Source organism: Scyliorhinus torazame, chromosome 15, assembly GCF_047496885.1.
Source record: "Scyliorhinus torazame isolate Kashiwa2021f chromosome 15, sScyTor2.1, whole genome shotgun sequence".
Classification (NCBI taxonomy): domain Eukaryota; kingdom Metazoa; phylum Chordata; class Chondrichthyes; order Carcharhiniformes; family Scyliorhinidae; genus Scyliorhinus; species Scyliorhinus torazame.
Window position 1 is genome coordinate 128,414,504 of NC_092721.1, and position 13,349 is coordinate 128,427,852.

General features: G+C 45.2%; 1 protein-coding gene across 3 annotated transcripts in view; it reads left to right on the plus strand.

The window, feature by feature from the left end:
- Positions 1 to 13,349, plus strand: part of dync2h1 (dynein cytoplasmic 2 heavy chain 1) — an 866,357-nt gene that overhangs the window by 104,086 nt on the left and 748,922 nt on the right. For all 3 annotated transcript variants that reach the window (XM_072476728.1, XM_072476730.1, XM_072476729.1), the window contains exons 17-21: positions 3,587 to 3,726; positions 5,238 to 5,466; positions 8,398 to 8,525; positions 11,779 to 11,894; positions 12,461 to 12,588. In XM_072476728.1, the coding sequence (XP_072332829.1) occupies positions 3,587 to 3,726; positions 5,238 to 5,466; positions 8,398 to 8,525; positions 11,779 to 11,894; positions 12,461 to 12,588 (741 nt within the window). The remainder of the gene's footprint in view (positions 1 to 3,586; positions 3,727 to 5,237; positions 5,467 to 8,397; positions 8,526 to 11,778; positions 11,895 to 12,460; positions 12,589 to 13,349) is intronic.

A 13,349-nucleotide genomic window follows, 5' to 3' on the forward strand; every position in this document is an offset into this window, starting at 1 on the left:
TGCTGGGGGGTGGGTGGAAAATGTTCTTTAGGGCATGTTAAGGCAGTTAAGGTGGGCTTTTCATAGGAAGGATGGGGCCCAAATAACGAGGCAACAGGATGATCGGAGACAGAGGCGGGAACGTCCGGGGTCAGCATGGGTCAGCTGACTCACGGAAGCGTAATGGGGGGAGAGTTAGTGTTAAGCTGGTGCTTGACTTGGGGCATTGGAATCGTGGGGCTGTTGGGGGGGGTGGGGGGTGGGATGCTGCTTTGCTGACAGAAGAGGGGTCAACTTGGGGGAACAGATGGAGAGTCGGGGGGGGGCCTCCAGTGGGAGGGCCCAAGTAAGCGGGGGACGCGGGCTCGTGGCTGGCCGAAAAAGGGGGATGGCTAGTCGGCAGTGGAGGGCGGGGGGTTTAACCCCCCATTAAGGCTGATCACGTGGAATGTGAGGGGTCTGAATGGACCGGTCAAGAGGGCTCGTGTGTTCTCGCACCTAATGGGGTTAAAGGCAGACGTAGCCATGCTACAGGAGATGCACCTAAAACTCTCAGATCAAACAAGATTGAGAAAGGGGTGGGTGAGCCAGGTGTTCCATTCGGGGCTGGATTCAAAGACCAGAGGGGTAGCAATTCTGGTCAGTAAACGGGTGGCATTCGAGGCAGGGAGTATTGTGGCTGATAAAGGGGGCAGATACATAATGGTTAGTGTGAAGCTGCAGGGGTCCGGGTGGTGCTAGTGAACGTCTACGCCCTAAACTGGGATGACGTGGAATTCATGAGACGCGTGCTGGGTAAAATTCTGGACTTAGAGTCACACAATTTGATCATGGGGGGTGATTTCAATACAGTCATTGATCCTGTATTGGACCGGTCAAAGCTCAGGTCGGGACAGCAACCAGCGGCGGCTAAGGAACTGAGGGGTTTCATGGAACAGGTGGGGGCGTAGACCCATGGAGGTTCGCTCGGCTGAGAGCGAAGGAGTTCTCTTTTTTTCTCCCACGTCCACAAAGTGTATCCCCATATAGATTTCTTTGTTGGGAGCAGGGCGTTAATCCCAAGGGTGGAGGGGGACGGGATACACGGCCATTGCAGTCTCTGATCATGCTCTGCACTGGGTGGATTTGCAACTTGGTGAAGAGAGAGGACAGCGCCCATTGTGGAGGCTAGATGTGGGACTGCTAGCGGATGACGAGGTTTGTGGGTGAATAAAGAGGAACATTCAAAACTACTTGGAAACTAATGATACGGAAGAGGTAACGGCGACTAATGTTTGGGAGGCTCTGAAGGCAGTTATTAGAGGGGAGTTAATCTCTATCAGATCCCATAGGGAGAAGAAAGAAAGTGGAGAAAGAGAGGCTAGTTGAGGAGATACTCAGAGTAGACAGGAGTTACACGGAGACCCCCGAGATGGGGCTACTGAAAGAGCGCCGGAGACTGCAGGCGGAATTTGATCTGCTGACCACAGGGAAAGCGGTAGCACAGCTGAGGAAAGTAAAAAGGGTCAGTCGATGAATATGGGGAGAAAGCGAGTAGAATGCTGGCGCACCAACTTCGTAGATGGGAGGCGGCCAGGGAAATTGGGGAAGTTCGGGATAAGGATGGTAAAACGGTCTTGGACCCAGAGGGGGTGAACAAAGTCTTTAGTGTGTTTGGTAAATTGTATGAGTCAGAACCCCCGGCGGGAGGGGAAGGGATGAAGCAATTCATGGACCAATTGAGGTTTCCAAAGGTGGAAGAGGATCTGGTGGAAAGACTGGGGGCCCTGATAGAGTTGGAGGAGATTGTTAAGGGTCTAGAGAGCATACAGTCGGGCAAGGCCCCGGGGCCGGACGGCTATCCTGTAGAATTCTACAAGAAATTTTCGGAACTGTTGAGTTCACTCCTGCTAAGGACCTTCAATGAGGCTAAAGAAAGAGGGACCCTACCCCCAACAATGTCACAGGCTTCGATTTCACTCACCTCAAATGGGAGAAAGATCCACTACAATGTGGGTCCTATAGACCGATATCGCTCTTGAACGTGGATGCCAAATTGCTGGCCAAGATTTTGGCCGCGAGAATTGAGGACTGTGTCCCAGGGGTGATAGGGGAGGATCAGACAGGCTTCGTTAAGGGCAGGCAATTGAATTCCAATGTACGGAGGCTCCTAAACATTACAATGATGCCCTCAGAAGGAGGGGAGGCAGAAGTAGTGGCTGCGATGGATGCAGAGAAAGCCTTTGACCGGGTGGAATGGGAGTACCTGTGGGAAACGCTAAGAAGGTTTGGATTCAGTGAGGGATTCATAGAGTGGGTCCAGCTACTTCATCAGGCCCCCGTAGCAAGTGTATGCACGAACAGGATGAGGTCGGAATACTTTAGGCTCCATCGAGGGACGAGGCAGGGGTGCCCCCTTTCCCCGTTATTACTTGCCCTTGCAATAGAGCCATTGCCCATAGCGCTGCGGGCTTGAAAGAACTGGCAGGGGTTGGTTCGGGGGAGGAGGAGCATCGAGTCTCGCTCTATACCGATGATCTGCTCCTGTACATTTTGGACCCACTAGAGGGGATGGGGGAGGTCCTGCAGATTTTGAGGGACTTCGGCAATTATTCGGGGTACAAATTAAATGAGAAGAAAAGCGAGATGTTCGTAATCCAAGCTAAAGGGAAGAAGAGACTGGGAGAGCTTCCGCTTAAAATGGTGGAGAAGAGCTTTTGGTACTTAGGTATACAGGTGGCTCGAAACTGGGATGCCCTCCACAAACTTAATTTATCCCGGCTGGTAGAGCAGATGGAGGGGGACTTTAAAAGGTGGGACATGCTCCCGCTTTCTCTAGCAGGAAGGATGCAGACCGTTAAGATGACGGTCCTCCCCAGATTTCTGATCGTCTTCCAGTGCCTTCCCATCTTCATCCCTAAGTCGTTCTTTAAGCGGGTGAACAAGATCATCTCGGGATTTGTATGGGCAAATAAGATCCACGAGTAAAGAGACTGTATCTAGAGCGCGCAGGCGAAGAGGCAGCTCTGTGCTCCCTGCCTTTCTGATGTTAAGTTCCTTGACAGATACTGAGTGCCGTTGAACAGAGGACCCCATCCTGGGAGCCTGCAAGCAAATTCAAAAGTGTTTATTTTTTGGGCTTCGCGCATGGCAACTGCCCAGTCCTCTGCTGGTAAAATACCAGCGGCAGCTGAAGGTGGTGCTTAAGTTTATATTAATTCACCACTTAAGGGCCTCCATCGGCATGGGTATAGGAAGGCTGTCCACAAAACTTCATTCCATGGAATGAATCGGGACAGAGGTGAAAATGTGGTGGGTCCGCCCTCAGCACCCTCTGGCATGCTTAAATGCCCCCCCCCCCACACCTCCAAATCTGTCCTATGGCAAGGCACTGAATTCTCCAAAAAGGCTGCGAATGTTGAAATTATCAAGGTTGAGATTGATAGATTTATTTGTTGGGTAAGGTATCCAGAATTATGAAGCAAAGGTAGGTAAATAGAGTTGAGTACAGATCTGCCATGATGTACTTGAATGGCAGAACAGGCTCAAGGGCTGAATTACCTACTCCTGTTCTTATCACAGCTATGTGTAAGTTAGTGCTGATCTTACATTTTATTTCTTTTTAAAGGGTTTTCGTTCCGGTGATATGAAAGCATGGCGACAACATTGGAATCATCAGTTGTACAAAGCACTGGAACATCAGTATCAGATGGGCTTGGAGGCCTTGAATGAAAACCTTCCTGAAATTGTTGTTGAGCTCACATTCAAGTAGGCTATTGATAATATTTCTAGCAGTTATTATTTTAAGCAGTTTTGTTTTAGGTTCAATCTAGTTTATTAAATGACTTTGCTATTATGATTGCAATGAATAATTAATGCAATAGTTTTGAATAATATGAAAATATATTCGAATAATCTTTTTGATTCTAGAAGACTAAAAACTTCTCATATCTTTGGATCAGTGACCTTCACAAATGCTTCAAATCACAATTCTTGGTTATAAAGAGACTTCAGCATTTTTAAATTTGTTGAGATGTTTCTGTGAGTAAGTCATCAAAGTGATGTGACTAACAGAAGAAATATTATTCTCTGAGCCATAGGTATCAGGTCAAACTGCGTTACTGCTGTGGAAAATTGTATGAAAACTTGTGGCAAGCTTCAAATTTCTGGATAATTATGTGGATTTTGACACAGTTTCTGTTGACAGAAACTGAAGGTGAATCTGTAACTTTGCTGCTTGCAGATTGCACTGCTGTTACTCTGAGATTGCAGTCACAGGAGCAAGAGGAACCTGGTATTAAGTTTTGAATGACTAGCGTAGAAAAAGTTGCTGTAGGTGATTTATTTTGAAAACAAAGGAATGTTACAGATTCTGCTTAAGATTTTTATAGTCAGACGGCTGGATTCTCTGCCATCGGGATGTTCCATTTTGCCGGCAGCCCCGGGGGTTTCCCAACAGCGTGGGGCTGCCAAACAATGGGAAACCTCATTGACCAGCGGGCATAATGGAGCATCCCACCGGCAGGGTGAAACAGAAATGCGGTGCGGCGGGGCAGAGAATCCAGCCCAGAGTCTTTGGTAGTCTGTTTTATTCAGGAGCAGCTTTGTGACCATGCACAAGGCCCTGAACCAGTCAGGGACTCCGCATGATCCAGTCCCTGTAACTGGTTGCCTCTGATAGCTTTGGTTAGTGCAGGCAGGCTAAGTTCTCAGTTTTTGCCTGCTGGTCTGTGATCAATCTTCCCCATCATTGATCATTGGCAAGGTCATGGGTAATATTAAGTCTGTGCAACCTATCCAACTGCAGAGCCGCCCCTGACTAGATCCAAACACAAAACCAAATGTTTGCGGAGAGTATCACTCCACACAGCTGATCCCCTCCCAACCAAAATCCTGATCATAAAACTGCCTCCATGTGTGATAACACTTCCTACATACAACAGTGACTACAATTTAAAAACGCTTAATTGCATGAAAGCATTGGGACATCTTGAAGTTGTGAAAGGTGCTAGTAAAGGCTTTCTTTTGCCTTTTCCTCAATTTGGTGGAAGTTAGCGAAAAAATGCTGCTTAAACGTTTTAGAAATTTTAACATTTTTCAGACAGTTAGCAAGAGAATTGATATGTTGGGCCTGATGTTGCTTGATTGTATGTACATTTGCCTGTGTTTTTTGACTAATGCTAAATAAGGGAATGGATGCAATGTGAATTTGAGGATGTGTTGGCTCTTGTGAGCTACATTGTGTGGAATAACAATTTCTATCTCTTCATTTGGTACAGACAAGGAAGGCTGCAGTTTAAGCCTCCATTTGAAGAACTACGTGCAAAATACTACAGAGAAATGAAGAGGTTTATTTCTATTCCAAACCAGTTCAAAGGTGCAAGTGAGCCGGGTGAAGATCCTATCTTTGTTGTCATGATAGAGAGAAATTCTAAAGGTTTTGTTACTGTTTTCAGTAAAGCAGAAGATCTGTTCAAACGCCTGGCGGCAGCATTGGACAAGTTTCAGGTAAAGCAGTTTGCTAAGTTTTCACCAATCTAGTTTTAATTTCTAATTTGAGAAATACTATTGTCTGTTATATAATCAAAGAATACAACAAGGAATTAAATGGTCCATCATGCTCTGCCCACTCTTTGAAAGAGCTATCCAGTTGGTTCTATTCCCCTGCTCTTTCCCATAATTCTGCAAATATTTGCTTTCCTTAGTCCATGGATAACTGAAGCTGTGGTTGCCTATTGTGAGGCAAAGTGGGGGATGCCTTGGAGGCTAGAGTTGGAAGAATGCAGAATTTACCTCAGACAGTGCAGACATTGGAAGGGGCAAGGGATTGGGCAAGGATTTTGAAATGGTCGGACCGGACCCTATGGTGACGATATTCGGGATATCAGAGAAGGCCGATGTAGTGGCCTTTGCCTCTCTGGTTGCCCTGTGAAGGATCTTATTGGAATGGTGGTCGACAACCCCACCTGGGGTGGCGGCCTGGCTAGGAGACTTATATGACTTTCTCTGTTTGGAAAAGATTAAATATGAACTGAGGGGTTCAGCAGAGGGCTTCGAGGCAAGGTGAGGTTTGTTCGTGGCCATGTTTGAGGAGATGTTTGTTGCGGCGGGGAGGGAGGGTGAAAATGGGGAGAAAAACCTGTACATACTGTAGACTTGTGAAATGAGGAGCATGTTCCCGGATTGTTCGTGATTTGTAACTGTTTGAATAAGTTTGGAATAAAATACATTTAAAAAAAGGATCTTGAAATGTAATTGGACCAGGCTAGCACAAGAATGAGGAGTAAGTAAAATTTGGTTTGGACACAGGCATCAAAGCTCAAGTTTATAGAGGGTGGAAAATGGGAGTCCAGAAGAGAATAGAAATTGTAAAGTCTGGACATAATAAAAGTATGTGTGAGGGATTTAAAAGCAGATGGACTAGAGATGTTCAATATTACTGAGGTGGAAGTCTTTGTGATGGAGACAATATATGATTTAAGGCTTAGACCTGGGTCAAAAAGGATTTTGACGTTGCATTTAACTAGTTTAGCCTGAGAATGTGGCCAAGGAGGGAAATGGGATCAACAGGTGGAAAACATTGGGCCCGATCGAACCGCCTCGTTGCACCCGACTTGAGATGCAACAACACTGTTAAATCTCGTGAGAGGCCTCTCGTGAGATCTTGCGAGACATTGTGATCTGCATCTTGCCCTCCCTGTGCAGTTAGGCTCACTTAAGTATATTCGGCGGCAGATTCTCCCAAGGCCTGATTCTCCCATGGTGACATTTTGCACTGGACCACAGAAACTATTTAGTGTGTCCAATCCACCCACCCTGCACATCCTTTTTTGGGTTGTGGGGGTGAGACCCACGCAGACACGGGGAGAATGTGCAAACTCCACATGAACTGTGACCCGGGGCTGGGATCGAACCCGGGTGAGGCAACAGTGCGAACCGCTATGCCACCGTGCCACCCTATATGTTAACTCTTGTTTCCCTTTCACAGATTCTGCTAGACCTGCTGAGTTTTGCCAGCACCTTCTGTTTTGACATATTATTAATGGGCGGTTGGAGATGGAATGGCAGTTTGCATGGACGGGGGGGTTGAGGAAGGAATTCTGAGGATGGGGCTGCTGACATCTGGGGTAAAATTCTCCGGAAACGGCGCGATGTCCGCCGACCGGCGCCCAAAACGGCGCAAATCAGACGGGCATCGCGCCGACCCAAAGGTGAGGAATGCTCCGCATCTTTGGGGGCCGAGCCCCAACCTTAAGGGGCTAGGTCGGAGCCGGACGAATTTCCGCCCCGCCAGCTGGCGGAAAAGGCCTTTGGTGCCCCGCCAGCTGGCGCGGAAATGACATCTCCGGGCGGCGCATGCGCGTCAGCGGCTGCTGACAGCTTCCCACGCATGCGCAGTGGAGGGAGTCTCTTCTGCCTCCGCCATGGTGGAGACCGTGGCGGAGGCGGAAGGGAAAGAGTGCCCCCACGGCACAGGCCCGCCCGCGGATTGGTGGGCCCCGATCGCGGGCCAGGCCACCGTGGGAGAACCCCCCAGGGCCAGATCGCCCCGCGCCCCCCCCCCAGGACCCCGGAGCCTGCCCGCGCCGCCTTGTCCCGCCGGTAAGGTAGGTGGTTTAATTTACACCGGCGGGACAGGCATTTTAGCGCCGGGACTTCGGCCCATTTGGGCCGGAGAATCGCGCGGGGGGGGCCCGCCAACCGGCGTGCGCGATTCCCGCCCCCGCCGAATCTCCGGTGCCGGAGACTTCGGCAACCGGCGGGGGCGGGATTCACGCCAGCCCCCGGCGATTCTCCGACCCGGCAGGGGATCGGAGAATCTCGCCCCTGATTTGAAAGAGGAGACAAGAGAGCATGAGTAGACCCCGTGGCAAAATGATTTTGGAGAGGGAATAAGGAGAAATACAGGATAAATCAATGGAAGTTCATGTGTGTGGCAGCAGAGTACGTTAACAATAGCTTTGCTTGGTTTTAAGAGGGGAAAAGAGGGAAGTGGCAAATACAGCTCAATGGATGGTCGCTCTATTATTGAAAATTGATACATGAGCTGTTGGTATGGGGGGCGGGGAGGGGTTGACTCATGGAAGAGGGTTTGAATGTTTTTTACTTTTAAAAATCTAATATCAAAGGTAATTATTTCAAATCCTTTCTGTTGAAAGATAGTAAATGTGACATTGAAGTACTTGTTTTTGTATTCTAGCTAGTTAATGTAATTATGAGAAACCAAGTCAGAGGATCTAATTCAAAGTAATCAAATTTGTACATCAACTATTGGTTGTTCTGGGTACTTTTTTGTTATTTCAGTTTGTTACAATTTCTGTTGATCTCCACATTGAAAACAAATACAATTAATCAACAGTTCACAAATAGTTATATGGAACTATTAACTTTGATTGTCTACTAACAATCAATTAGCAATGGTGTTTTTTCTCTATAAAGGAATGGATTGTGCTTGGACAAGTGGATATTGAGGCATTAATTAAGGAACATCTTCATACTGTACATGACTGGGAGAAGAATTTTAAGGCTCTCAAAGGCAGAGGAAAGGATTCTGAAAGACTTCCAAGGTTTAATTCAAATAATTTAAAATATATATCTTTATATATATATATATATATATATATACATATAACTCATTACACCATGAGAAGGAAAAGGTCAGCTAAGCAGGAAATAATTATTTACAGTGTTCTTTAGGACCTTTATTGAATGCTTGCTTAGAGTCATGTTTGCTATTGAGAGAGTGGTCAATCTCGTGGTAAGCCATATGTGGCATCATGTTGATTGGATGCAGTATAGTGCATTGACATTCACAGATTGAATGCAATATTTAGTAGTGTTGACCCACTGAAATCACAGATATGTGTATTGGATGCCAGATACCCTCCAGCTGGTGAACCCTGCTGATTCACATATGGCCCATGAAAGGATGCAGTCAGCAATGATGTTTAGGGATGCACCCCTCATGCATCATCATCAGCTGCTCCTTTGATCCCTCTGACTAAAGCATGATCTATACAGGCTGTGTTCCCTCATCGACACAGGTTGGGCAGCTTGCTGTGGAACTCCACTGGCACTGCGCTAATTGTGGTAGACATCTCAGCCACATGCGCACATGTGAACAATATGCCTCCTCCTCAACCACAGGGGAGCACTCTTGCCGGTGAAGAGGCACATGGAAGGTGCCACATTAGTGGTCACTTTGGCAACTTCTGCTATGGCTATATTCAGTTATAATAACCCAATTCAAAGAAAAGTTTGATGACTGGACCCAAACCAGTGTGATTCCCATGATAATAATGACATTATGATACATGAATGATGAAGTGGGAAGGGCACAAATAAGTCTGTTTGTGGAAATTGAGTGGCAGGTAGAGATTTGTCTTCAAGGCAATGTGGAAAACAATGTAAAGAGTATGCATAATGTGCATTTTGGATGTGCATCCTCCCTCTTGAGAAAGGTGAGTTTCTGAGCTGAGTGCTTTTCAGATGAAGCACCCTCAGGACAAATTGCCTGAAGTAATGTGGCTCCCTTCCATCTAGGTCAATGCTTTGAGGCCTCTGGAAGGCCTTATATACCTCTCATATCCTGATTCCCATGAATTGCTTCCTCTTCCTGCTCTGAGAAAGTATTTTGCTCCTTTTTACCTCTTTAAGGTACACACCTCTCTGGAGAGCCATGTTATGAAAACTACAGTGGATCACCACAATCTGAGAACCTTGAGAAAATGTATTGGAGTGTGCCCCCCTAACTGGTCAAGGCACTATATGTTCAATGATCCATTGGCCTACTGTTCAGTGGCCCCTGTACTGAAATGGCATGATTGTTGTGCTTCTGTGCCTCAGTAGAAGGGTTGCGTATCGGTGCCAGAAGCCATTTCTTCAATGGAGCGGCATCCATGTAGCCAAGGACAGGTGCGCCACCTTTGCCAACTGCTTAAGGATAAAGGCATCATGACAGCTGCCAGGATATCACACAGAATGGCAGAAAATTATTGTGGTTGCACGCCAGCTAAAAGTTCAGGGCGTGGAATCCCTTCTTATTTATAAAACCCTCTAGCTGCTCAGTCAGTTTGTCATTGGCCATGTGGGTGCATTTGATAACTCCCTGCACTTGAGGGAGTTGAGCAATAGAGGCAAATACCACATGTGCATGTGTGGCTCCATTAGTGATGAACTTAATGTAATACAATTCCCTTTCAAAAAGAACACCCATTGGGCGGCATGGTGGTGCAATGGTTAGCACTGCTGCCTATAGCGCTGAGGGCCCAGGTTCGATCTCGGCCCCGGATCACTGTCCCTGTGGAGTTTGCACATTCTCCCCATGTCTGCGTTGGTTTCACCCCCACAACCCAAAAATGTGCAGGTTAGGTGGAGTGGCTGCACTAAATTGCACCTTAATTGGAGGAAAATAATAATTGGGTACTGTAAATTTATTTTTAAAAATCACCCATGATTTGCCTTATGCTGTTTTGGCAGTCGATTGCAATATGTCTGTCGGGCCCACTGCTGCCTTTTGAAGGGATTCAGAAGCAAATATGTTTAGCCCATGTCACTTTAAAGGCTTTTGGCAGGCCTACCCCATGATTGGTGAGAATGAAGGTGCTCCCCCACAATTTTTTGTTTTAAAATTTATACCCAATTATATTTTTTTCCAATTAAGGGACAATTTTACTTGGCAATCCACCTAACCTGCACATCTTTGGGTTGTGGGTGAAATCCACGCAGACATGGGGAGAATGTGCAAACTCCACATGGACAGTGACCCAGGGCTGGGATTCAAACCCAGGTCCTCAGTGCCACAGTCCCAGTGCTAACCACTGTGCCACATGCAATCCCAAGGGTAAACATTTCTGCTATTCCTTGATTTATGCATCTTGTAGTGGCACTGAAACACTGTCATTTCCAAGAAGCTCATTCTTTGGCTGTATGCCCTATGGTGAGGATAATGCTGTCATGCCCTCTTCGCCCTTCATATTTTACCCATGCTGCACAACCAATTGGCTTTTGGAATGGCTATTCATTATTGCTGCCCATCTCCAGTAGCTCAGTCCTATGTCCCGAGATGTCCTTCCCTGCCATCAGATCACCATAACGTCTGCCTGGACCCCCCTGCTAAATCCCAATAAACCATGGAGGTTTGTTCCGCTCCTAATTTGTCCAGTGTCTGCAGATCAAACATTCTGGAACTCTGAACACCCAATGGCTACTGTGTGCTACTGCATGGCAAGCTCTCTGATCCTTCCTCCTATTATACACCAGTATTAAATATACCTGCCTCCAACCCTGCCTCCCTGTTTCAATGCTGTCGCCTCTTCATGTATCTAATTGTGATCTTGCATGTTCCCCATGACTCCCTCCAAAATCATTTTCTGCCCTTCGATGACCACTCAGTTGGCTTGTTTACATGCTCAATTGATGATTGATCTCTTTTGGTTGAGTTGCCACTACACAGTATCCAATGCCTCCATCAAAATTGCTATGGGTGAGACCATATGAGGACGCCCAACACGTTATTCGATGTTGCAACATTGCTGACACACCTGCCTCCAGTACCATCTCCTCAGCCCAATGAAAGTTCAGTCCATAGTTGCTGTCTCCATGAGTACTTTCAGTCATCCATCCCCTGGGTCTTAGCAAAACATTAATGAATGTTATTTCATTCCCAATGGCATGGTTAGAGTCCAAGGGTAAAACGTTTATGTAAGTGTCAGTACAGAATGAGAATAAATAAATTGGATGACAGCAAGTTTTAAATTTTTCTCATCGCTGTTCCCTTTGACCAAAATGGAAATTACAAAAGATTTTCAAATCTTTCAGTGTCATCAAAGTGGATTGTATTACAATTAATTGTAACCCAGTGAAGGCCATGATTGATGACCTTATTCAAATGCTCTTTGATGCCTTGCTTCAATCGTTAAAAAAGTCCATTCAAGGTAAGACATTTTCATCATATGTGATGCAGATAGTGCTCATTTTAATATGTTGAGATCAGCCTATTATTTTATGTATTCATTCACGGGACGTAGGTGTCAATAGTAAGGCCAGCATTTATCGCCCACCCCTAAATATCCTTCAGGAGGTGGCCGTGAGCTGCTTTGTGAGGTGAGGCATAATTATTGTAGCATTGTGAGTTGGATTCATTGTTGAACTATTACTATATATCTCTAATTTCTGAAGTAATTATTGTAAATCTGCATGCACCTAGGTGGTAGCAAAATGGTGCAATGTAAAATTCAAAATATAACATCATTAGGGCCAGAAGATTATAGGACCTCTCCCTTTTGGAATTTAATTTGTCTCAAACAATTAGGGGCTGAGGCAAGTTGTGTAATTAAAAAATTCTTGGCCAATTGAAATGCTAACTTTGTAACTATCTGTTTTAATGGAGAATGAAAGATGTTGTAAACTTGTAGCAAACTCAAATGTAATCAATTCTGTTTAGATATTTTAAAACTGTAGCTCATTGATTTTGTTTTTTTATTGTAATAATTTTATGCAGCGAATATCCACGAGATTGATAGTTTTGTGAGTGATGCAATGGAGATGTTGTCAACCCGGCCTGAGACAGTAGAGGAGATTGGCGAAGCGAATTCAAAACACACCGAGATTGCTTCAAAGAAACCTCATGTAAGAATAGTTAGCTGCCAGATGCAAAACATTCAATTATTAAACTTCTTAAATATTTATATATTATATTTATTATTGACGATTGTTTTATTTGAATGTCAATCGGATTTTTGTTCAGAATGATGTATTAAAGGATATCTTGGAAAAATTAGTGTATGCTACACCATTACAGATTGAGAATAAAACTAATTTCATGTGATATAACTACCAATTTCAACTTTTTCCACAAATTGTATTTTTAACTGGAGGTGCTGTTTTTATAGCAATTGTACAACAGTCATTTAAAAAAAATGTATTTGTTGCTTTTAATTTATTGATGTTTCTCAGTTTAACTGTTTCATTCTTCAAAATGAAATGAGGTTGGACTATGTCACAGATTAAGATGAGCATGATTGGGCCAAATGTTTCTGTCCAAGTAACAGTGAAGCTAATGATATGCACACCATTATTTATATGCAAATAGTGCAGCAACTTCAGGCAAGGACAGTTGGCGTGGTTAAACTGAAATCTACAAATTTGTTTTGTGAGTTTTGCTATTCTATCTGTAGCTTCATAAAAATGGCCAGAGATTATAACCCTGTCGGGTTCTGTTTTTTAATTTATCTCTGAGCTCTAAATTTAACTCTTTCTTATTCTAATTCACACTTGAACTTGAATTCACCCATTCTAACATACACTGCCTTCTCCCTCCTTCAACTCTTTATTTCTCACTCCTTCAATCTGATTGGTTAAAGAGATATACACTTGCCTGTTTACTCAGA